The sequence below is a fragment of the Monodon monoceros genome, unplaced genomic scaffold, assembly GCF_005190385.1.
Source record: "Monodon monoceros isolate NGI ecotype Baffin Bay Population unplaced genomic scaffold, NGI_Narwhal_1 Super_Scaffold_4, whole genome shotgun sequence".
In the NCBI taxonomy this organism is placed as follows: domain Eukaryota; kingdom Metazoa; phylum Chordata; class Mammalia; order Artiodactyla; family Monodontidae; genus Monodon; species Monodon monoceros.
This window is the reverse complement of record NW_021703781.1, coordinates 66140441-66166678: the sequence shown is the minus strand read 5'-3', so window position 1 is coordinate 66166678 and position 26238 is coordinate 66140441. Positions and strand designations below refer to the sequence as shown.

Below are 26238 nucleotides of genomic sequence, written 5' to 3'. Positions count from 1 at the left end.
ATGTCTAGTTTCCAACAAAAAAAATTATGAGGTATGCAATGAAACAGGAAAGTATGGCCCATACACCAGGAAAAAACAAAACAAAACAGCCAACAGTAACTGCCTGTGACAGCACCAGATGTTGGATTTAACAGAAAAAGATTTCAAAATAGCTACAATAAATATGTTCACAGAACTAAAGGAAAGCATGATTAAAGAAGTAAAGGAAGGTATGTTGCATTAAATAGAGAATGGCAATGAAGAGATAGAAATTATAAAAGAAGCAAATGGAAGTTCTCGAGTTTAAAAATATAATAATTGGAATAAAAAATCACTAGATCAAGAGAATGAGAAGACAAGTGACAGATTGGGAGAAAATATTTGTAAAAGACTTATCTGATAAAGGACTAAAAAGCCAATAATAAGAAAATGAGCAAACTGATTTCAAAAGGGCAAAAGACCTGAATAGACACGTCTCCAAAGAAAATATACAGATGGCAGATAAGATGCTCATTGTTACATGTAAAAGATGCTCATCATTACATGTAATCAGGGAAATGCAAATTAAAACAACAATGAAATATTACTACACACCTATTAGAATGGCCAAAAACTAGAACACCAACAAGACCAAAATCTGCTAAAGATGTAGAGCAACAGGAACTCTCATTCATTACTGGTGGGAATACAATAAACGGTACAGCCACGTTGGACAGTTTGTCAGTTTCCTTACAAAACTAAACATACTGTTACCATACAGTCCAGCAATTGCATGCCTTGGTATCTACTGAAATGAGTTGAAACCTTATGTCTACACAAAGACTTGCACACAGGTGTTTAGAGCAACTTTATTCAGAATTGCCAAAACTTGGAAGCAACCAAGATATCCTTCAGTAGGTGAATGAGTAAATAAGTTGTGATACATCCAAACAATGGAATATTATTTGGCTCTAAAATAAATGAGGTATCAAGCCATGAAAATACATGGAGGAATCTTAAATGCATACTATTAAATGAAATAAACCAATCTGAAAAGGCTACATATTGCATGATTCCAACCATGTGACATTCTGGAAAAGGGAAAACTATAGTGACAGTGAAAAGGTTACCAGTTGCCCAGGGTTAGGTGGGAGGGAAGGATTAACAGTAAGAGCACAGAGGATTTTTAGGATAGGAAACTATTTGGTATGATACTGTGATGGTAGATACATATCATTATACATTTGCCAACCATAGAGTGTACGACACCAAGAGTGAACCTTGGTGTATGTTATGGACTTTGGGTGATAATGATGTGTCAGAGTAGGTTTATCAGTTGTAACAAATGTACCCCTCTGGTGCAGGATGTTGATAGTGGGGAGGCTGTTCTTGTGTTGGGTCAGGGTACATATGGGAACTCTGTATTTCCTGCTCAATTTTGCTGTGAACCTAAAACTGCTCTAAAAAATAAAGTCTATTAAAAATTCACTAAAGAAGCTCAAATGTAGATTTGAACTAGCCGAAGAAAAATTAGTGAACCTGAAGATACATAAATAGAAAATATGCCAGCTGAAGAATAGAGAGCAAAAGGAATGAAGAAAGATGAATGCAGCCTCAGAGAAATAGGGGAAACCATCAAGCATGTCTGTATACACACAATAGAAGTATTGGAAAGAGAGGAGAGAGAGAAAGGAGCAGAAAAAAAAAAAAATTTTTCCAAATTTATTGAAAAACAACCTACACATCCAGGAAATTCAATGAACTCCAAGTAGGATAAATACATAGAGATTGACAAATAAACATATCATAGTAAAAAATGGTGACAGTCAAAGACAAGAGAAAAATCTTGAAAGCAAGAAAAAAAAAAACTTGTCACAAGGGCATCTCTGTAAGAGTAAGCACTGACTTCTCAGCAGAAAAATGGAGGCCAGAGGTTGGGGAATAACATTTAAAGTGCTCAAAGATAAAAACTGTCAACCAGATGGAGTTACTATAGAACCCACTAGTTGAAGGACATGGTCTACAACAAGACTGAACTTATGTTAGATCAACTGACTACAAGCCTGGTGGGATTCAGTATCAAGCCACAGAACTCAGGACACTATAGTTACATGCAAATGAAGACACATGTAGTGTGAGGTCTGGGAGGACCCCAAACACAGAGCTTCAATGCCTTTTCCCAAGGGAATCAGTGTATGTCACCCTTCTGACTCAATGATGTGACCAACCAGGAGCTCTACCATTCATGCCCAGAGTTTTTATTAGGTTATCATTACATAGGCATAATTTATTGAACATTGGACATGTGATTGAACTCTGTCTCCAGCTCTTTCCTTCCCTCTCCTCCCTGGAAGTCAGGAGGTCAGGCTGATATCATGTGACTCAAACTTCCATCCCTCTAATCACATGGCTGATCTTTCCAGCATGACCAGCCCCCATCCTGAAGCTATTGATACCTAGGGGCTCACTGTGAGTCAACTCATTGGCATAAATTTAGTTGTAATCCAAGGGGCTCATAAATAACAAAGATACTTCATCACTCAGGAAATTATAAGCGTTTTAGAAGCTCCATGCCAGGAACCTTGGGCAAAGACCAGATAAATATAATATTTATTATACAACAGTCATGGTGTGTCATTGTTTTTATATGTTGCTAGATTGAGTTTGTTGGTATTTTTTATTGAGGATTTTTACTTCTGTATTCATAAGAGAGATTGGTTTATAGTTTTCTTGTGATGTCTTTGTCTTCTTTTTGGTAGCAGGCTGATAGGATGAATTGGGAAGTATTCTGCTATTTTTTTGGAAGAGTTTTGTGAAGAATTGGTGTTAATCCCTCTTTGAACATTTGGTAGAATTTACCAGTGAAGCCATCTATTGCTGGGATTTTTTTGTGGGAAGTTTTGCAATTAATAATTCAATCTATTTATTTTTATAAGTCTTTTAAGACTTTCGATTTCTTCTTGAGTCAGTTTCAGTCATTTTTGTCTTTACAGAAATGTGTCCATTTTATCTGTTAAAATATTCATTTTATTCATTCATAATCCTTTTTATTTCTGTAAGTTCAGTAGTAATGTCCCCTCTTTCATTTCTGCTTCTTTGTATCACTGTTCTGGAGATGGTAGTGGGGATCGTGCCCTATGTTTTTGGAGCGACACTCATGCTTTGTGAGCGTGGCACTGAGTGGGGGTGGCAGCTTCTCATCTTCTTGGCTTGTGTCTTATGCTGTGGAACCTCTGTCGAATGAGTGAGGTGGGGTGAGGTGTTCAGGGCCCCAGCGTTCTTAGCTTGCTGTGCCTGGGGTAGAGCCTTTACTGTATGAGTGAGGCTAGGTGAAGAAAGGCAGCCCATGACTCTTGGCTGCAGTCACCTGGAATTTAGCATGGAGGCAGGGATAAGAGGGAGGTGGGCGGGGGGAGGGGGATAAGAATGCAGGCAGCCTGTCCTCCTGGGGAACTACTGCAGCCCTTACCTGGGAACTGGAGAGAGGCCACACCCACCCAGAGTGGGGCTTCTGTTATACTGATCTGGGGCAAAGGGAGCAAGGGAATGGGTCATGGCTCTAGTGCCATGGATTCTTGAGGTTTTAGTAGATTTTCTTGAATAAATGTTGCTTCCTTTGCTGTATGCAATTGGGACAATTTACAGAGATAGTTATTGATAGATAGTTTTCACCAGTTATGATTCACTGGAGAGAGGGTCCTCAGAACTCCTCATGTGACATTCCAGAAGTATGCCTAATCTCCAGCATTAGTTTGCCTTTCCACAGAATGCGCTTTAAGTTTTGGCTTTATAACTTTAGGTTATGGACATTTAGGCTGTGGACAGTTCAGGGAGGGCTGGTGAAAAAGAGGAGACTAAGAAAGACAACAGGGCTTCCCAGGTGGCGCAGTGGTTGAGAGTCCGCCTGCCGATGCAGGGGACACGGGCTCGTGCCCTGGTGCGGGAAGATCCCACGTGCCGCGGAGCGGCTGGGCCCGTGAGCCATGGCCGCTGAGCCTGCGCGTCCGGAGCCTGTGCTCTGCAACGGGAGAGGCCACGGCAGTGAGAGGCCCCCGCCCCAAAAAAGAAAGACAACATAGGAGGCATATATGTGGGGAATTAATATTGAATTGAAAAAAATGTTAAAATATGATATGATTAACTTTGAAAAGAGAAGGTTAAGGTTATGAAGAGCTTAGTACAAAGTGGAGTGCTTATAATGCAGAGCAAGACACATAGGTTAGACACACATAATCTCTTTGCAAGGTTGTTATATAATAGAACATATTGCCCATAAAGGTTGCAGAATAGCATTTTAAAACAGACTGGATCCTTTACTTTAGATGGTTGATCTCCTGAGTGACTAAAATGCAGCTTCCCCATCACCACATTCATTATGGTAGAATTTGACAGAGGTACTTTATTAACATAAATGATTAAAATAACATCAGTGTTGTACCTTTTACCTACAACACTGAGCCAGAGTGAAACACCCACGAATATTTTAAAGTTTTTAATAGCAAAGTGCAATTACACCGAATGAGGTTCTGGGCCACGTGGATGATTATTCGTTCTTTCTCCAGAAAAGCTAAACAAATAAAAGCAGCTGTCTTTCCTGAGTTGGGCTTGTTGCTCCCCAGACTGGGGCACAGGGTAAACAGCCTCGTTAGATCCCTGGCAATGCTTGGATTCTTAGGGCATGTCAGCTTCCTGAACATGGGTAAGCTATTGTTTTTCCCTTTCCAGGATGAGGAGATAAACCCTACTTCAAATATTTATCCTCCTTATCTTTTTCTTTTTTTTTTTTTGCGGTACACGGGCCTCTCACTGTTGTGGCCTCTCCTGCTGCGGAGCACAGGCTCCGGACGCGCAGTCTCAGCGGCCGTGGCTCACGGGCCCAGCCGCTCCGCGGCACGTGGGATCCTCCCGGACCGAGGCACGAAGACGTGTCCCCTGCATCGGCAGGCGGACTCTCAACCACTGCGCCACCAGGGAAGCCCTATCCTCCTTATCTTGCTTACTCTAGCAAGGGACTTGGTTGTGGTGTCATTTCAAATGAAATGCCAAATATAGAACAATTTCAATTTAAAAAGATAGATATTATTTAATGAGATGCCTCTTTGCAAATTAAAATCTCAAAAATATTAGGGGAAATGCATGCTCTCATATGTTGGCAAGATTATAGAACTTGGCCTTTCTCTGGGATCCTCCCACTCTTCCAGTGGCAGTTCAGTAATTTCTTCAATAAGAGGAAGAAGTAGCAGATATACTGATACTATCTGACAGCTTCTCTTAGCAACAGAAAATATACGGAACATATATTTAAATGGTAATTTGCAAAGTTTGGTTAAAATTACTACTTATCAAAGTTGTGCTCTAAGATACTAGAATTTGACTTTGGGGTCAAAAAGGGAAAACTAGTAACTACAGCTGGTGAAATATATACACAAATTATACATACTAAATTATATAGGTATGTCATGATTATATACATATAGATATATAGATTTAGATAGTGATCAATATATATGTTAATATATATTGAGTATTATAGAGTCCTAAGGCATAAAAGTGGTTTAAAGTTTATAGAGATGTCTTTAAGCTAAAAAGCTAAATTCTATCTGAGCTAAAATTCAACTTAAAGTGCTTTGATGAACAGCAAAAGTACAGTACTCACTAATGTGAAAAAAATTCTCATCTTAGTTTCACTAAAGCCTAGTGAGTTAAAAGCTGATTTGAAGCAATCCTGTTTCTTTATTTTGAGGGTTTCCCCCCCTTGGAAGGTAACTAGCTGCACTGACACATCCGTGGACGCTGACAAAGTGTTGTTTCACATACTGAAAGGCAAACTCCAGACTGCAGGAGTTTGGAAATACATTTGCCTGTCATTTCAGTTATCCAGGTTCCTTGATTATATCTGCTCCTAGACAGTTGACAAGATAAGGACTGAGCACAAAATATCACCAATGTCGATGTATTCCACGTGTCATGAAAAAAAATCACATAATAAAGAGCAATATGTTCTTTGGAAAGCTTTGAAGATCAAGGTCACAAGTCTGTAAAATAGCACAATTACTGTACGTTGGGCAGCCCATGATTTCCTGTAAACCTTCATTTTAATGGAGTTCAAAAATATCCTAGGTAAGGTTTTATATACATAAAGGATATTTAGAATATTTATTGTTGCATATTCATAAAGCAAAAAAGGGAGGGGATGAATATCCAATTTTTTTTTAACTCAAGATCCTTTTCTTTCTTTCTTTCTCTTTCATTTTCGGCTGCGTTGGGGCACGCGGGCTTTTCTCTAGTTGCAGAGAGCAGGGGCTACTCTTTGTTGCGATGCGTGGGCTTCTCATTGCAGCGGCTTCTCTTGTTGTGGAGCACTGGCTCTAGGTGCATGGGCTTCAGTAGTTGTGGCACTCGGGTTCAGTAGTTGTGGCTCGCGGGCTCTAGAGCGCCGGCTCGGTAGTTGTGGTGCATGGACTTAGTTGCTCCGCGGCATGTGGGATCTTCCCAGACCAGGGCTCAAACCCGTGTCCCCTGCACTGGCAGGTGGATTCTTAACCACTGCGCCACCAGGGAAGCCCAAGATCCTTTTCTTAGTAAGAAGTTTCTTACTGCGTTAGGAGTTCAAAACGGCAATTGCATTAGGTAGAGATTGGATTTGCACAAAATTATAATAACAAAGTTACATTTGGTTACCTAAAAGTGTTTTAAATCATTTTCTGGGTCCTATTAAAAAATCTGTGTATCTTTATAAACATATTGATATTTGAATTGGTTTATAGTGTGTGTTTCATTCTAAAAAATGTTATAAAGTCCTAAGGCATAAATAACAAATTATTATTTTGAAGTAAAGCTAAACAAAAAGATTTTTCCATATATATTCCAAATCACAGAATCTTAGAATGATTCAGAACTTGAGGTCATCTGGTTTCATTTCCCACCCACTGTGATAAATACTTGATCCAACTATCTTATAGCCTCTATTTGAAGACATTCATGGGCAGAGAACTCGGTGCTCTCTGTGGCATGAATGACTCAATGTTTGGAGCATGGACTGGTTGTTAGTCACTGGGCTAAGTGCTTTTCTAATATTATCAAAAAATAATTCTGTGAGGTATTAATATCCAGTTAGACAGATGAAGAAACAATGTTGGAGGTGAAGTAACTTGCTCAAGGCCATTCTGTTATTAAGTGACAGTGTCAGGTCAGCTGGAACAAAATTGGTGTTTTAGACATGACACTATGCTGTGTGACAAATCCACTCTCATTTTACATGAATTCTCTTTGCATATTCTAAGATAACCATCACAGGCTTTCCTCACTCCTACCCCCAAACAAACATTTTCTTTCTCATATTACTTCTCATTACCCTCTGGTTACCCTTACCAGGCCACCCACAAAGCTAGCAGTGCAATTGTGGGAAACAGAAGTAATCTTTTTCCCACTTCAATTTGCTCTAAAAAGTTAGAAATATTAATTTGCAGAAGTTCAAACAATACAAAAATATATCAGGTCAATAAATACTAGTCTTTCCCTATCCTCTGTATTTAACTCTATATAGTTATTAGGAATTTGTTGTGTCCTTCCAATTAGCTATTTCTTGTTTCTCTCTGTATATGCAGGCAGCCCTTGCTTTGAACGATTCTGATGTGCACAGTTTCAGTGAGTATAGTTTAACACCAGTTCCCCAACAACACAACTCCAGTTTCAGTTATCACAGTATATTAACTGTAATTACCTATGTACAAACCTCACTGCCAGCTCTTCAGTCCACAAATCACTATGTAATAACAGATGTGTCCAATGACCATGACTAATGTCACTTTCAAAGTCTGTTAGTGACTAGTCACTGTTCATGTTTAGTTCATGCAGATAGCAAATCATGCAGTTGTGTTGCCTTATTGTTTTCTAGTGATAGAGCCATGTGACATTTTACAAAAGTGGAAAATCAAAAGAGGGAATTGGCCTAAAAGACAAAAGGTACAGCAAAGAAATGAAAAGTGAAAACACTGGAAGTGAAATTTGAATGGAACGTAAATAGAGTTACAGAGGAAACAGCTGCCCATGGGAATGTTTGATGGACTCTAGGTACACAACCAGAGAAACTGAGCGAACTTATTAACATAAATGAGGAAAGTGGCTGTGATGAAAAGAATGATGATGTCTCAGAGGAAGTGACACTGGCAAAAAAAACCCACTTCACATTAAAGGAACTCTTGGAGAATATAGCACAGTACTGAAAGCACAAAGATTAAAATGTTGGTAGCTCATCCAGACTTAGGAGTGTGACAATTTGCCAGGGCAGAGGAAAGGTACTTGCTCTCTCTCATAAATTTATGATGGGAAGAAAGCAAACAATGTTCAAATACTCGATAAGTTTTCTTAACAAAGAAATGAAAACTTTAACTCTCAATATTTGTAATGTTTTAAATTAGTGTGCTAAATATTAGCTTTATTTTTAAAATTTTCCCATACATTTATAACACGAAGTTTTTAATATTTTAATTTTTTAAAGGTCATGGAAAATAATACTTTCTCCCATTGATAATTAAGATTGCTTTGCAGTTTCAGCTTACATGAATGGTCTTTTTGAAAAAAATATTTATTTGGTTGTGTGGGGTCTTAGTCACGGCACACGGGCTCCTTAGTTGTGGCATGCATGTGGGATCTAGTTCCCTGACCAGGAATCAAACCCGGGCCCCCTACATTGGGAACACAGGCTTACCTGCTGCGCCACCAGGGAAGTCCCTGCATGGTCATTTTTATAATCTTGCATTACTGTACAAAGATTGTCTATGTCATTTGTGTGTGTGTGTGTGTGTGTGTAAACAAATATGCACCTGTATAGAACTAGTTTTGTTTTTTTTTTTTTTTTTAACTAGAAGTTGGTACCTTTTGACCCCCTTCACCCATTTCACCTATCCCTCACTTCTCAGCCACCAGTCTGTTCTCTGTATCTATGAGCTCAGTTTTTTGGTTTGTTTGTTCTTAGATGCACATGAAAGTGAGATAATACGGTATTTGTCTGTCTGACTTATTTTGCTTATCATAATGTCCTCAAGGTCCATCCATGTTGATGCAAATGGCAAGATTTCCTTTTTTATGGCTGAGTATTTTGTGTATATACGTGTGTGTATATACACACACGTATATACACGCACATATATCACATTTTCTTTATCCATTCATCCATAAATGGACACAGGTTTTTTCCATGTCTTGGCTCTTGTAAATGCTGCTGCAATGAACATGGGGGTGTATATATCTTATCAAGTTAGTGTTTTCATTTTCTTCAGATAAATACCGAGAAGTGGAATTACTAGGTCATATGGTAGGTCTATTTTTAATTTTTTTAGGAACCTCCATACTGTTTTACATAATGGCTGCACCAATTTTAATGCATTCCCACTAAGAGTGCACAAGGGCTCCCTTTCCTCCACATCCTTACCAACATTGTTTGTCTTTTTTGATTATATAGTTAAAAAAATAAAATAGGATATTTACATTAATTCTGTTGATGGACATTTAGGTTGTTTCCAGTTTTTCACCATTACAATTGCTGACACACTTTTGTGCACATATGCAAGTACTTGAACGAATCGATTTCTGTTAAGTACAACTACTGGGTCAAGACATTTATGCATTTAAAATTTTGACAGATATTGCCAAACAGCCCTTGAAAAAGATGTATAATTTATATTCCTTTAAACCATTACAAAAGTGCACATTTCCATGTGCCCTCACCAAGACTTCTTAAATTTTGCCAATTTCACGGGCAAAAAGTCAGATCTATCAGCAAATCCTATTGGGCTTACCTCTACAATGTGTCAAGTTCTATCCACTTCTCCCACACTAACCCAATTCATAATCCACTCTTTATTGCTTGGGCTAATAGCTTCCTAAGTGCTTCCTCTCTCCTGGCCCCATTCCTCATCATCCATTTTTCACACAGCAGCCACAGTGTTCTTCAAAAACGTAAACTAGATCACATGACTCCCTGTTTAACATTCCTTAATGGCTTCTAGCTGAACTTCGAAAACTCAGAATGCAAATCGCTCAAAATGTGGCTGCTGCCTACCCTCTGACATTGTCCCCATCCTCCTGATCCCCACGCAGTTCAGCAAGTTTGTGCCAGCCTCATTGCCTTTTGTTTTTTAATGGAAGGCAGGTGCACAAATTGTATTATCCATAACCCTTGGTTTTATCTCTCTCAGTAAAAACTCCTGAGTCACTTAACACACAAGCTAGGCTGTTGATACAACTCACATCTAATGGTCACCCTCATCTCCCTGCCTCCCACCCAAACTAACTACCAGTCTTAATCTGGTAGTCATCATTTCCTTGTTACTCCTTTTTGACAGAATTTTATCTATATATTCCTAAAATATTTTCAGTTGTTTAAAATGCTATAGAAAGAGTATCATGACTTACAGGATTCTAAGCAGTAAAATTATCTCATGATATACTTAAAACAGCACAAAAGAGAGAAACATGGCTTTAGAGGGAAAATATTTAATCTATTTCCTGAAAATAATGTACAAAGCTTTAGAAAAGCGGCATTAGGTTTCAGTGTACAGTATAAACAGATTCTTGTTTTCTATAATCACACATATTATACACTTCTTTTGAGTTGGTAACGAAGGCCACTGTGTACTCATTCCAACCATCTTCTGTTAACACGTGCACTTGAAAAAGTCACTGAAAATAGACTTGAAATAAATGTAGAAAGTGTTGTATAAAAATATATTACTCTATCTACATGAAATGCTTAAAAATGCAGACCAAGTAAATTCTTTTAGAACTTGACCATGTCTAGAAATATCAATAGATGACCCTGTAAATTGGATTTTCATTGCTTTCATTATTTTTGAAGAAAAAATAGATATAATCAAACCCTTGGAATGACAGAGATGAAGTTAGACCAACTCTATTCTCAAAAATAAAATCACAAGTTTATACACAGAAGGAGGCAAGAGTCTGAGTTTTTAAAATCTGACAAATTGATGAAATGTTACAATTTGAGTGATTGTGTGTATATATGTATGTGTGTGATATATTGATTTGTCCATAATCCACACATGAAGTAATGACAGCAGTTAAAACACTTCTAAACTGGCTCTCGATGTACCCTAACAGTGAACATTTCAAACTTTAAAAAAATATTAACCTATGTATAACATAATTAGAAACATATACCTCCAAGTAGAGAGAAATTACTTCTAAAGTCATGTCGGGTACCGTTCTCCTCCTTTGAAAACTGACGTATTAGGAATTTTAGAAGAAAAATTTACCACAGCAAAACCAATCTACTGTATCTGTTATTCTGGAACCGTATAGTTCCTCACTGAAACTTCTATAGAAACTACTATACTATTGTTTTCCAAAAGCGTGAAGCCTAAGGTGTGGAGAGGAAGTGGTCGTGTGTTTTTACAGGTAAATTTGGATGATGAACATCAGAGGCACTCGGGGACAACACATTCCAACTCCATACAAACACACACTTGTTAGTGTTTGAACAGTGTAACGAACACAACAGGTAGCCATCCTGCACGTGCTCACAGAATGAATATATTTCTGGTGGGATTAAGAATAATGACTACAACATCTAAAAATGGAAGATAGCTCCAAGGCTGAGCCCTTCTTCATTTTCAGAAAGGAACGTGTCTATTTTTACCCTTCGTTACCATAATTTATCAACTGTTTTGCCCTATATACCTTAACACATACTTTTCATGGGCATAGCACACTAGATAAAGAATAAAAAATACTGTTTAAACTGGTTCTATTCAAATCTGAGGGCTAATTTTTTTCCCCTCAGTATTATGAGGTCTCATTTCATTTTACTGCAAATGTAAATATGTAACCAAGTATGTTAAAAGCAAAAGGTAGTAAATTCTGCTTGTCCATCTAACTCATAAAAAAATCTGACACTCTTGCTTAATTCTGTATTACTGAAAAACACCAGGTCTGCAAGTTGCTGCTTAAAGAGGAAGGAATTCATACCGTGCCCTGACATGTTACAGAAATACTTTTGAGTATATGGCTGTTAGGCGCTCCGCTGTGCTTGTTTAGTGCTTCTTAGTATATGGTTGTTGGTATAGGCTGGGAAGTAGATTTGGAAATACTTGCGATTCTTTCCTTTTGGTCGTGGGGCTTTCAACAGAACAAAATGTCCTTCGGTCCACTTGAGAGCAACATGCCAGTGAGGAAGAGGGACACACCAAACAAGGAATAACTGTAGCCGGACAAACATTCCACAAGTATCTAGGGTTCGCATTTTCCAACTCCAACCTTTGAAAAACACTAAACCAAATCAGCACACTAAGAAATGGAGGGGATGCAGTCAGAGAAGCTGACCACGCTGCCTCCTGTTCTGCTTTTCCCAGGCTGCGGTCAGACCGGCAGCCTCGGCCCGAAGCAGCCAGGCTGACCTGCAGTCTAATAATATGTGAAAGGGCCAAGGTCTGCTGGTCACAGAACACACACAGGAGATCAGTCCAGGCTCTACCTCTTAACGCCATGCTTTCTATTACCCTATTGCAAGGAAATGGGGGGAAAGAAAGCAAACTTTTAATTATTCAGGACAAAATCATGACTTGTGGTTAGCGTGAATTCATTTAAAAAAAACCATGTGCCACAGGAGTCGGAAGAGGAGGAAACCTTGGTGATTAACAGTGAATTCTAAAGTATGACGCTATCATTACCTTTTCAAGTTGATGTACATTTCTTTAAGGGTTTCAGAAGTGGAATTTTATAACAATGTTAACAGATTATAATATTTAAATTAGCAAACGATTTAAATGAAAAACATCTGCATTCTTGTATTTAGATGACCATGAATCGTAATCAATGGTATGTAGCATTTTACTTCATACCTTTTAACAGTACCTAAAGCTGGAATGATAGGTTGACCTGGTGAAAACTTTACTATAATAGAATTGCAAATATCTGAGTCTTGCGGGGTGGGGTGAGGCCTACATACTTCAGTGCTATTTACGAATCAAGTAGGCAGATGACTTTGTGTTAACAGACTGGCCAAATATTACGTTTCTAGGGCTCACTTTGGTTATTAAAACGGTATTTTCTTAAATATGAATAAGCTTTTAAGGGTTTGAGAGAGTCCTGTGCTAAGAATTCTGTGAGAAGGTCTTACAATTACCTTCTGAAGACTAATTAAAATAGCACTTTTGGAACTAGAACTGAAAAGCTATTTAATTCTTTAATACATCCATCTGCTAAGAAAAACTAGATAATATCTGAATTTAAGAAAGAATGGTACATAAAATCTTCTGGGAAAAACAATTATACAGACTGTTCCAAACCCTGAAGGATAACTATGTATAACGAAAAGTCCCCAAAGCTAGTAAGATTAAACGGATTTACTTTACATTTCAATCACCACTAGGATTTTGGGGGTTCTTTGTGTTGATTAGTTACTATATATAACTATGAAGATTTATGCTTAAAAAAAAAAAAAAAATTGAGAGGCAGGCATCACAGCACGGTAGCTGAGTAGACGCACCCGTGCTCGGCCAGTCCTAAGTGTGTGATCTCCATTACACTGGTGTAACTGCTTATAACTTCTTTATGTCTCAGTTTCTTCATCAGGGAAATAAGGAAAAATAGTACCTCCCTCATAAGGTGGTTGTGAGGATTAAATCAGTTAATACACAGAAAGCACTTAGAAAAGTGTCAGGCACGTAGTAAGCACTGAATAAATTTAGCTATTATTACTTTAAGTACTGCCAAAGGCTTAAGAAAGCATTCACAAAAGTAAGTACTCTTAATCCCAGTCTGTTTTCACTCTACATGTAGGAGTACAGCTAGGAATTAGGAGATCTGTGTTCAGATAAAAGGTCCATCACTCACTAGTCACCCTTAGTCATTCAACAAAACTGGCTGAGCAACTGACTGCACCAGGCACCACTCCAGCATCAGCCGTTACTCGGGGAGCGCTGATCTCGAGACACGCTGCCAGCATTCTAAAGCCGCTTCCTCATCTGTAAAATGGACATAAGATCTACCTGTCTGATTCATAAGGTTATTCGGAAGCTCAAATGAGGCAAAATGCATGAAGGCACTTGGAAGATTTAGGAAAGCACCGTCAGAGTATGTTCCAGGAATGTGGTTTAGGGTATGTCTGGACCCTCTAAGGAAGTTTATTACTCAGTTCCAGGTCTTAAAAAAACAAAACTGTAGGTGTTTCTTTATAACAACGTTTATAAAATAGTAATATGTTTATTATAAAACTTTCTCTTCTTGAATTCCAACTCTACGGAGAGTATTAAATACCAAACGGTTGACAGAGAAATTCGTTTCTTTTAGAAACTGTGGTTGCAAAGAAAATGTGAAGCCATGTGTTTATAGACATAAGTTATTATCATTATTATTAACTAAGCCAATAACTAGCAGTTTCATTATTTACTAACTGCTATACAAACACTATTTCATTGAGTCCTTACAGCATCTCCATAAGGCAGGTATAGCAACCCCAGTTTATAGGGCAGAATCCAAGCGACTGCAAAGTCTGTGCTCATAAACGCTATGCTACATCACACAATAAAAACTCCAGCAGAAAAAGCCATAATCATTTCTGTCTCCACCAGATCACATACTTAAGAGAAGTGGTAGATCAAAGAGCTCTAAACTGTGTTCTGATCTTTGGTAATAAAAGTGACGTTAGAAAAGCTATTATAGAACAAGTCCTTACTGTTCAGTTCATTTTAAATCTTTAAAGCACATTCCCAGTTGGGTTTGTTTTTTTTTTAAATAACCCATTGCTCAATTAAAAAAAAATTACGGAAAAGTAGAAAACAAAAATATTCACAAGTCCACCATTCATAGTCCGCCACTGACACAGTCCCTCTGCATATATATTTTTATGCAACTCGTGAGCTATGAAATTTAGTTTTTGATGACTGTTCTTAAACATGATGCCAAATATAATGGCTAGACTGTTTTTAATTGGCAGATATAAACTAATGCTAAATGTCTGGTAAGCAGAAAATTATATTACAGAGGTATGTATTATTAATGTCTTCGCAAATTTTCCAACTATGGAAAAACAAGCAGAGAATAACTTATTTCAGTGGTACTAGCTCCAAAGTATATTGGCCATGTGAGAAATCGAGTTGATCTTTGTATCTGCATAAGTATATATACACATACATACATACATATATATATATATATATATATATATATATACACACACTCATCTACATATACTAAGCTTTTTTTGGCTGTTTTAAGATTTATAGCTTTCTGCAGGCCTGATAACACTATAGCTAAATATATTATTAGAACAGTTAAGGAGAAAATTGTTTAGTCATTGAACTTTACCAAAGTTACACTTATAGGTGATTAAACTGTAAAGCTTCCCCTTGGGAAAAGGTTAAATATTTGCTTCAGACAGCATTTTCAAGATAAGCAAAATTCTTTTCAGAGCTATCAATCCTGAGTACAAATTCAGAAAAGAAAATTCTACCATTTGTGAAATGATATCATAACGAGTGGCAGAAAAAATGGTGACAAAGCAGCAGAATAATTTAGGGCAAAGATCCCAGGTATCATGTCTAAGTGTATGTAATGCCACATTACCGGCACTTTGATTACAGTGACTAACACTAAAATCTTTTTTTAAACTATCACTGAACATAACTTTTGCTTTTCCTCATGCGTAAATTAAAAAATATGCAGAAATCTTTATAGAAAACAAAGTCAGGAATCACAAAGTTTTTAAAAATAGATTTTCTAGTGCTTCCTCTTATGTAAGAGATTTATGTTAGTCATAAATTCTAGGAACCTATTTATATTGCTTAATATGATTTACAAAAAATCATACCAATCCATATAAATAATATTTTGCATGTAGAAAACAATGCAGACTAGTGGCTGGCTAAGAATAAGAATGTTCAAGAAGAGCATAAGCTTAATACTAACAGAAAACTCTGTCTAGATAAAGTGAACAAGAAATATTTTTGGATTTTAGTGTACATGAAAATACATACTGTGTGTATATTTGTGTATAATACTGAAAAAACAGTTATCAGGCATTCCTGAATTAACAATTTAAAACTGTATATACTTCTTTCGGAGAGTGAAATTATTGTCCTTAAATAGGAAAAAATTAAGCCAAACTATCCTGTCCAACTGGAAGTGAGAACTATAATAATAAAATGAGATTAAAAAATTACCATGGCCTATTCTCCATAAAAGAGCAAATTAATGTTATATATCCTTTTATTACAGAACATATTTTTTTTATGGAGAGAAAAGGTTTATGTGGTACTTATATATGATTTTAAACAGAATTCCTTTTAACTTCACATTTATAATACTTCTCTTTAAAAATATCTTTAGCAGGCTACAAATTAAATGAAAGTCATGATCTATGCATTTCCTTACTTCAGATTTAGGTAACTTGAATAAAAGAAGTGAATAGTATGTTCAAAACTATAGTTCAAAAACATATAAAGATATGGGCAGATTATCATGCTTAAACATTACACTTCAAATTGAGCACTGGTTTTGAAGGGAGAAGGCGTATTATGCTATATTGTCTATAAATATTTACTGAATATGATTCTCCTGTTTTTAAAAACCTTGTAAGCTATTAAACCACAAACATGTTGAATCAGTTTTAGTAAAAACAAGCAGAGGCTTTTAAAATAGTTATAAAGAGAAATTATGATTAAAAAAACCTTTCAATATCTTCTGGTGACTATTTCTTTTAAGGTTAAAAAAAAACCCACCAAAAAAGTGTCATCAAATCACTGTATGTTTCAGCCTTAATATTTTAAAGTAATATATTAAGATATACTATACATATTAATAGCATGAAAGTGCTTCACATTGAAATTTTCGCTTTGAAGGCTTGACAGTAATTTTTAAAAACATCACAATAAATGATCATAATTTAAATTCTGAATATGGGAACCAAAAAAACCCCCAAACCCAACAACATCTGCATTTAACGCTTCAACTGAAATGTAAACTTCTAAGACAACATACATACCCATTTGCATCAGATTCAGTGTCACAGTTCTTTAAGTGGTATCACAGACAGTAATGTGTCCCAAAGTCCCTTTCTCCTTGAAAGTCATAACATTTCTGTGGACTCATCCGTTATTTGGTAAGACTGTTCACTCAGAAAAAAGTTAAAGGAGTGAGCCTGTATGTCCTTAGAGACTCTAACTTTTAGAAATATATTTTCTGTATATAGAAACATACAGAATATTTAACATACCATTAATAATGGTATGTTAAAATAGCAAATAATTTAAAACAGACTGAATATATCTCAAATGAGAAAATCGCAGAAGAGAACAAAGAACATTTTTACCACCTAGGTACTCTTTAAGCTGCTACTGTGATGAAAAGACGTTTTTGGGGGCCTAAAACAGAACTTGCACCTTGAATGGCAGGCGTCCTTATAATATGTGGACTGGATCTTAACTCTGTTTAAAGTTATCGTGCAATTTACACATTCAGATGTGCTGCTTGATAAATGTAAAAAAGTTAGTTAAAATATTTGGTATCGGGGCTTCCCTGGTGGCGCAGTGGTTGGGAGTCCGCCTGCCGAGGCAGGGGACGTGGGTTCGTGCCCCGGTCCGGGAAGATCCCACATACCGCGAAGCGGCTGGGCCCGTGAGCCACGGCCGCTGAGCCTGTGCGTCCGGAGCCTGTGCTCCTCAACTGGAGAGGCCACAACAGTGAGAGGCCCGTGTACCGCAAAAAAAAAAAAATAAATAAATAAATTTGATATCATTATTGTTATCAGTATTCACTGCAAATTATCTCATGATAATATTCTGTCCTATAACGTGGACTTAAGTCTTGTGCCAAATAGCAGCACAGATTACAGGATCATGGTTCAAATCACGGTCAATGACTTAGCTGGTACACAGTGAGAAGGAAGGAATTTGTCTATAATAAATAAATAAGGAGCATAGCTTTATTTTAGTATCAGTTGCTAGAACTCAACAATGGGTTTCTGGGTACCCAGAGGCAGAAATAAAGTTTCTTTTCATAAATTACACAGTGATGGTGGGGATGGAGAACAGGAGGCACTGGGATGCTAGGCAGCTTGCTAAAATATGTACTTGAGTTCTACTGGAGGTACGTAGTCTTGCTGTGTATCGGTTATTTGTAAAGGCTGACTGAACAAAATTCCCTTCATCATACAGGCACTGCTGTCTGCACTACAGTAATAGAGAAATACGCTGATAGAGAGAACGGCTTCGAGTGATAAACAATCCCCAGGGATCTGCAGTGAGATTGTTGGTTGACTGGAAATGCTCTCTATCTCTCCAGATGGTATCTGTCCTTGAAGAAGCCATTCATTGCCTAGAAAATAAACAGGTAAATTATTAAGGCTGCATGAGAAGTCAAGTAGGAAAGTGGACAAACCTTACGAACACTAGATTCGTTCAATCAACAAATATTTACTGAAAGCCTCTAAGTGCCAGGCATTGTGCTCTGTGTGGAGGATACAAAATAAGACAGAAGTAGTTCCTCGTCTAATCATCTTGATGTCAAATTAAAATTCTTCCTTTGAACACTGTAAAATAAATTATAAAGTTATTTCTACTGAAATCCAGATGAATACTGCCAATATGGTTATAGATTTAAAATGTGATTATGGAATTTAAAATGAAAACTATTAATAAGTTCTAGAAATAAACATAGGACACTTCAGAAAATAGATCATTTTTACCATATAAGTGTCTAGAAATATGCAAACTACAAAATAATCTAGGGAATACAAATGTATGTACAACTGCAGTGACTTTCAAGACGATGAACTACTGAATATCCAAAGGTGGTAATTTTAAAAAGCCACTGATTTTTTTAAGAAACAAGTAACACTGAATACATTATTCCGAGGGACTCAATGTAGAAAATGAATAGATTTTGTCTACCTCATTTTAACACATAAAACTCCTCTGAGACTTAAATACGTAGATTATCTATGTAACAAAAGTCTAAAAAACCACTAAAAATCATTAAGTCTTCTAGTATTAAAGTTTTTAAAATGTTTTTATTCACCCAGTGCCTTCTCTCAGAAGGAACACATGCGTCATATTGAGGAAGCGCATACTTAGGCTGACACTCAGCATTAGCTAATTAAGAGCCATCATTTGGGAAATGCAGGACCTGCTTTCCTGCCATCTTAAATAGAATACATTGAACGTAATCTAACGACTTAACGACTCGGGGCCATCTGTACAAAAAGTGGACCATCTACTGAGTAGTGATGAAATTCCATGTCTACTTTTTCGCTTTTCTCTCTTTTGACCTCAGGATGAGTCAACAGACTAGAGCACCTGCCTCTACTGGTCCTCTTCATCTCTCCTTTAGTTTATTGCTTCTAATATTCTGTTGACTGAAAAATTAAATGAGATACATATATCAAATAAGAGTAAGGAGAATGTGAAAGGTTGAGAATCTAAAGAGTTAAGTGCAGAGCTTTTAAACAATTCTTTTAAAATTCTCTGGCCTTTTTGCTTGCTTCTGGACTGAAGAATATGTTTTATTTTAATGTTTGATTTTGTTAGATAGCAGGCTGGTGGGGGAACTTCTTATATGTTAAATAAAAACAGGAAAATAGTAAATTACACTATCTTAATGTCCAATTCTACAAATAAAACAGTGTTTCTCTAGATAATTTTTGGACACATCACATGTATCTAAAATAGCTAAAAATAGCTAAGAATTTTCTCTTTAGATCACTTCACTTTCCTTTAATACTATCCATGTTTTGTACTCCAATAACTTGATACTAATTAACTTGTGTATTTGACAGAGTTAAAATAAACATGTTAATTTACCAGTATCCTATTAAAAAAAATACTCTGTTTTTAATTTTTCTGTGTGCGGTTAAAGAGCAGTTATCTCCAAATGATGCAATGCTTTCAGACTAATGGACACAGGCAGGACAGTTAAACTGGCAGTTGAGGACTTGCTCTGAACCTACAGAGGACTGTGGAATGAATGGCCAGGGTTTGAGTTCTCTTCTGCCCAAACATCCTCCTCTAGTACTGCATGGCTCAGCCCTCTCCTTTGTGGGGAGTAGATGGGGGTGGTCTCCCCACAGGCTCAGTCAGTCACTCCAGAGCCAGCAAACTCTAACTCAGCAGTTCCTTCCGGCAGATCGCTCTGTTCTCTTGGTGTGGATACCAAGCGGGCAGTTGCAGGACAGTAGCTGCTGCTCTGAGAAGGTACCAAGGTAAGAAGGCATAAAGCCTGGACCTGGGTAATGTACAAAAGAAAAGTGTGTGAGAGGGCCTGAGACAGGAGGAGTCGGGCAGCAAATTCAAAACTGAGTGAGAACCTGTGAAAGAGCACGGGAGGCTGGGACACAGCAAGATCACTAGGGACCGGAACTTACTACTGTTCACTTTCAAATTGTTGCCTACTCTCTTAGAGATGTTGGAAAGCACTGCTAGAAGACAAGCAGTACACTGATTACTTATAAGTTCATGAAATAAGTTCACACTGTGATTCAAACACACACCCAAATCTTTACATAATTTACAGTAACTGAATACTTTCGAGAATAGACTCAAACAGGAAATGTTCTGAGATTAAAAGATCACAAATTAGTGACTGAGGACAAAGGCTCTGCCTGGACTCTAATCATGGTAATTCATCTGTATTTAATTACACATCCTCCTCCAACAAAGTTTTTTCTTCTACTTGAATGGCATACTTTTAAGCAATGGCTTTGGCATTCTTGTAGCAAGAAAGTTAATGGGGCTCAAATTCTACCTTTGGAATCCCTAGAGGAGAAAACACAGCTTCAGGCTTAATAACTGGTAAGTCAGGTCCTAATGATACTACTGAAATAAAATGAACAGCAAGTGAAAGCTCTAAAGCGTTTGACAGACGCTATCTGGAAAAGTGAAAGATAATAATAAAACCACCAAGGAACTGAATTAGAGTTTGTGTCAAGTTAATTCAGTTAAAAGCAAGAATATATTAAAAAAAAATCAAACTCAAGGGAAAAATCAATTGAATTCTTTAGAAGAGAATCCGTGAGATTTAGCGGTACGGTGGTGATCATCATCAATACTGGGTCAGGACCCCAGAGACCTGCTGATTAAACTGCGTAGCCAGTACCTACACTTCTGCTCCCTCGTGCCTCACCTTGGCTGGAGACAAACAGCCTCCACGTGGACTAGCCTAACTTTCAATTCATGACAGCCAGCCTCAAACACAGCCTCCTGGCCGTTCAGCAATCACACTGTATTTCCCTCACGCAGTCACCCTCCCACCTTCCTGACCCTCTTCTTTTTTCAAACCGCCAAAACCTCCCCCTCCCCCTCTCAGCTGATGGCTGTGCTTCCCAATAATTAAGAAAACAGACGCACGCAGAAGAGTGCTTCCACAAGCATCCACTTCACAGTTACCCATCTAGATCTCTGGGTCGCACACTGGGCCCTCCCTCCTTACCGTGGAAATGAGGTCCACATTCCTGGCAAAGGCCAGCCTGCCACCTCTCCTATCCTTTAGGATACCCCGCAACACATACCATCAGTCCTTTCCTCTACCGATCTTTGCCATCAATATAACAAACACACTGCTCTCTCAACTCCGTTTTCCCCTGAGGGCAACTGCTCTCTTCTCCCTTATCTTTTTAGCTCAGCTCCTCTAAGAGCTATCTATATTTACTTTCTCCAGTTCCTCTCCTTCAATTCTTTTTTAACCTGCTCGAATCAGGCACCTCCTCCACCACTCTGAAACGGCCCTGGTCGAGGACATCCATTAACGATAACATTGAATCAACGATCAATTCTTAGTCCTTATTTCACCTGATCTATCAATCGCGCTCAACACAGCTGATCACGCTCCTTAAAACACCTGCTCCAGGAAACTACCCTCTCTCTTGGTTTTGCTTCTACTTGCTTACTCACTCTTCAGTCTTCCATGTGGGTCCCTACCTCCCTCCTTGATCTCTTTATGCTGCAGTGCTCTAGAACAGGGTCACCAAAGTATAGTCTGTGGACCGGTGCTGGTTCACAAACCATGGCGAGTTAAGTACAGAAACCGAGAGTGAGGTTTGGAAACTTTTGTAACATCCCAATGCATAACTGGTGGCTTTGAATTTTATGTCTTAGAAAACTAACTTCGTTTTTAGGACTAATAACCCTAGAGCTAGTTTGAGATGGAGTAGCACAATGGAAAAGACATTACACTGAGAGCCAGCAGAGCTGGGCTCAAATTCCATCTTTTGACCTAATTCAATATATGCCCTTCAGCAAATCACTTTATCTCTTTGAGCCCCTAGTCTCCTCACTTATAAAATAAGAGTCTTAAAACAGATGGTGTCCTTTGGTGCCTCTCAGCCCTAATATTCAAGGGCCTAACTAACATTCTAAGACCACACGAGTCTGTCTCACGTAATGAATTTGCTTGATAGCAAATGGCGGCAATTATGATTAACTTCAGGTGAGTTACACTGTTATTTAATAAAAGAATCTCATAGGCTAAAGAAAACTGCTAAAGTGGGGTTCAATCTGGATCTTTCTGTTTTACAAGACCTTCCTCAAATCCTGCCCAGCTGTAAACATATCACAGGTGAGAAAAATTACTAGATCAAATCTCAAGAATTTATGAAATATTTGCATTTGCAAGATTATTGTCATACCTTCAGCTGATAGAAACCAGCAACTGGGTGCTCCTTCAGTTAGCTTTGTTCCTGATGGGAGGTCTAATCTTAGCTTGAACTGAAGAGTTTGCCCTGGAGATGCAGCCACCGGGGAAAGTCTAATGCCTGGAGCAGATTTAGGTAGTCTGGGTAAGGTCTTCTGTTTTTCTGCTGGGAATGGGCCGTCCACCATAGCACTTTCAGATCTGAAGACTGGGAGCTAGAAAACAAGAAAATCTGTTTTTTAAAGCACAAGTAGTTTATAGTATTATAGACTGACAGAGCTTATTTTCAGACTTCAGTACAAACATGAGATTCTGTGTCAAGGAAACTTAATTGCCATTCTCTTCTGAATCAGAAGTTGTTTACTAAAATTTCCTCATGATTATTTTGTAGGTTCAGAAAAATATTTCATCCTGGCCAAAAAACTGCCAACATTTATGAATGAAACTGAATTAAATTAACTGTCCAATATGTTTATAGATAGCAGGAAATTAAAATAAAACTTTATCAATTTAAATGTAGTGGATATAATATACACCCTCTTATAATTTTCATTGCCAACTATAAGATGTCATTCATCTTATATCAGAGATCTATGTCAAGAGAAATGACACTTACGATGGGAATCTGTGTTTTTATTTTAAAACACATCTTGGAAATTCCTAGAATTTTAGAAAAAAAACTTGCATTTTTCCAGGCAAATGTGATATATAAAGGGGTAACTTGTATTAGAGACCATGTCCATATCTTTAAAATTAGAACTTACTTAAGTTTCTCCCAATCTTATTTTTAAGTCTTGAGAAATGTGGCTCCTAGAGCTTCCTTTAAAGATTATTTGGTAATGGATTCACCACAGGAAACAAAGATTACCCACTAGTCAGAGGATCATTAAAAAAAAAACACCCAAGATTAAACAACCCAACCCACATAGTTTGTATGTGTAGTGTGTCAGTATGTCCATACATTTAAAAATAGATGAGTCCTTTTTTTTTTCCTTTTCTGAAAGTTCATCAAATTCTCTCCAACTTCTAGAATCTTTCTCAAACACTCTTGGCACAAATGGAATTTTTATTTTAAAAATAACAGGATATCCTTGGAATAGGCACCCACTCACTACTCTACCCACATGTTTCACTTTCACCACTAGAGATGGCCTGACCAAAAGTGCCTCTGTTGTTGCTGAGGATCTTTAGAATCTTTCTTAAAATGATGCCCTTTCACTTAAAGATTACTTACCACAGAAACTGTTTTTGTTTCTAAATCCATCACTTTAATTTGATGGTTATTGGTGTCTGCCACATATAATAACTGACCATTCTCTCCAATACACAAGCCTCCTGGTTCATTAAAAGTTGAGTCGGTAAAATTGGAACCGATAACATTACTTGCATCTCCAGTTCCCGCTAACGTTGTACAGTTTTTTGTTTTTGGATCCACAACTTTAATCTAAGAAGATAGAACAAAAATTTATATATCTGAAGCTCAACTGCACATTTGTAGTATGGAAAAGTATCATATTAAGCAAGCCAGAGAATTCCTGATTGACGTTAGTATTCTTAATAAATCTCAGAAAAAGAACAGACATTTCCACATTTTCTTGAAAAGCCAAACATTCAAATTACAGTCTAAGGGGAGATATTTCATTCTGAGGGCTAAGCACTATAAAATCCCCAGTTACATCCTGTCTTCTAGAAGCAATCTTTGATAAAATTATTTATGGAATTAAAAAAAAATTTTAATGTTCTTCTTTCCCCTCACAATGGGACAGAGTGGAACTGACTTTCTTCTCATGAATATCTAACATTGGCTGAGGATTTGGCTACTTACGTTAAACTTAATGACTCCTCGCTGTGTTTCAATTACGTTAAATTCACAGTCTCTCATCACAAAAATATTAACATTTGGGTTCCACTGATTTTATAAAAAGGAAAAATGCACAGTAAGAATGCAGTAGAGACAAAAAAAATGGCAATGCTGATGAAAACGGAATTACTTGCTAACAGGCGTGGCAACTGTGCAAAGGCTCAAAAATGTTCATCCCTTAGTTGACGTGTTAATTTCCCTGCTACCCGCCTTGTCCTCATTTACTCAACGTTACTAAGCAGCTTTAATGGCTTGCAATTCACAAGTTTTGGCTAGTCATTGGGGATTTGTTCAGTCCTTCCCCCCCAGCTCAGAGTACCATCACATCCTCTCTGCAGGAAAGGACCAAGAAAAGAACAGAAAGGCTTATGTACAGTTGTCCAAAACTGTCATTCCTCGCTATATTTTAGCGGCAATTGTAGGAGGCTCACAGATCTTTCAGCATTTTAAATACCGCAAGTGAAAAGCAGGGTATTATATAATTCTTTCAAGACTCACCTTGTGATTGTAAGAGTCTGCCACGTAAACTAAATTCCTTTTCTTGTCCCAAGTTACTCCAAGTGGGTGTTGAAGCTTTGCATTGATTCCTACTCCATCAACATCACCAAAAGCAAATAAATTCTTTTATTTTTTTTTTTTTAAAAAAGAAAGAAACAGCATGTATTAAAATTTTTTACAGTGCTTTGTTAGGGTATAAAGTGAAAATTAAGATAGCTGTATATGCTACTTAAAGGGGAAAAAGTCTGATTTCATGTAAATAGGGTGGGGCATTTGACTGAAATTAGAAAAAAATGATAGAATTCTGAACTTGAATTAATTTGTGGTGCTTAGGAATTTTATTCACAAAAATCACACATCTGATCAGGAACAGGTCAAGTCTACTGATCTGGTGCTCTTTCCACCCTACTGCCAAATATCTAATCTACGTTTTCCCCTTGCTTGGTAATCAATAATTTACCCTTCCTTTTCTCCTGAAACTTCGGCATTTATATATAATCGAGTCATCTTATTTTCTTAGGTGCTTTTGTTACTTGTATTTCTTCATACTCACATTTCCTTTGGTTTGACTTCCATTTTAACATGGATAAGCCAAGAACTTTCTCCTCCCTAAACTTTATTAACTCTTCACAATTCAGAAAGGCACAAGCTTGCTAAGCAGGCGCGCCACATGAGGGTGCTTCTCGTTACCGTAGGGTCTCTCTCTCCTCCCACGAGGTGCTTCACTGCCCCATCTTTCAGCGAGACGGTCCTCACCGCGCTGCTCTCACTGTCTGCTACGAACAGGCAGCTCCAGGGCTCCTCTGAGGCCAGAGAAAGACCTGAAGGTTGGGCGAAACCGGCTTTGTGAGGATATGAGTTATTTCGATTCTCTTCATTTCCACTTCCAGCAAACCGAAGGCAGGTTCCTTTTTTTAACTCACTAAAAAGGACAAATTCATAGTGAAGTCAACATTGTTATATACTGTGTCCAATTTCATTAAACAAATGAATGTAAATGACGAAATCAATGGTGACAGCATTATACACACACACACACACACACACACAAAAATCCAGTGATCTTGGCCTAAATTGTGCAAATCACCTTTCACTGTCGTTTCTAATCATTAACTTATTTATCCACTGTGTAGAGACCTTTCTACCTTTTTTACTTTTTGACATACACAAAAGTGAAACTATTCTCAATGGCAAGACAGGAAATCACTGACAAAGTTAGAAATATAAGAATAAAGATCATATCATTGATGGGAGAGTTTTTTTTTTTTTTTCCTCCAAGT

At 37.5% G+C, this 26238-nt stretch overlaps 1 protein-coding gene across 1 annotated transcript in view; it reads right to left on the bottom strand.

Moving 5' to 3' along the window:
• Positions 1–17874: 17874 nt before the first annotated feature.
• Positions 17875–26238, bottom strand: part of NHLRC2 (NHL repeat containing 2) — a 59095-nt gene continuing 50731 nt past the window's right edge. The window contains exons 7-11 of the mRNA XM_029245741.1: positions 25649–25880; positions 24959–25081; positions 23834–24043; positions 22595–22814; positions 17875–18291 (exon numbers count right to left, since the gene is read on the bottom strand). Coding sequence (XP_029101574.1) covers positions 18035–18291; positions 22595–22814; positions 23834–24043; positions 24959–25081; positions 25649–25880 — 1042 coding nt within the window. The 3' untranslated portion in view covers positions 17875–18034. The remainder of the gene's footprint in view (positions 18292–22594; positions 22815–23833; positions 24044–24958; positions 25082–25648; positions 25881–26238) is intronic.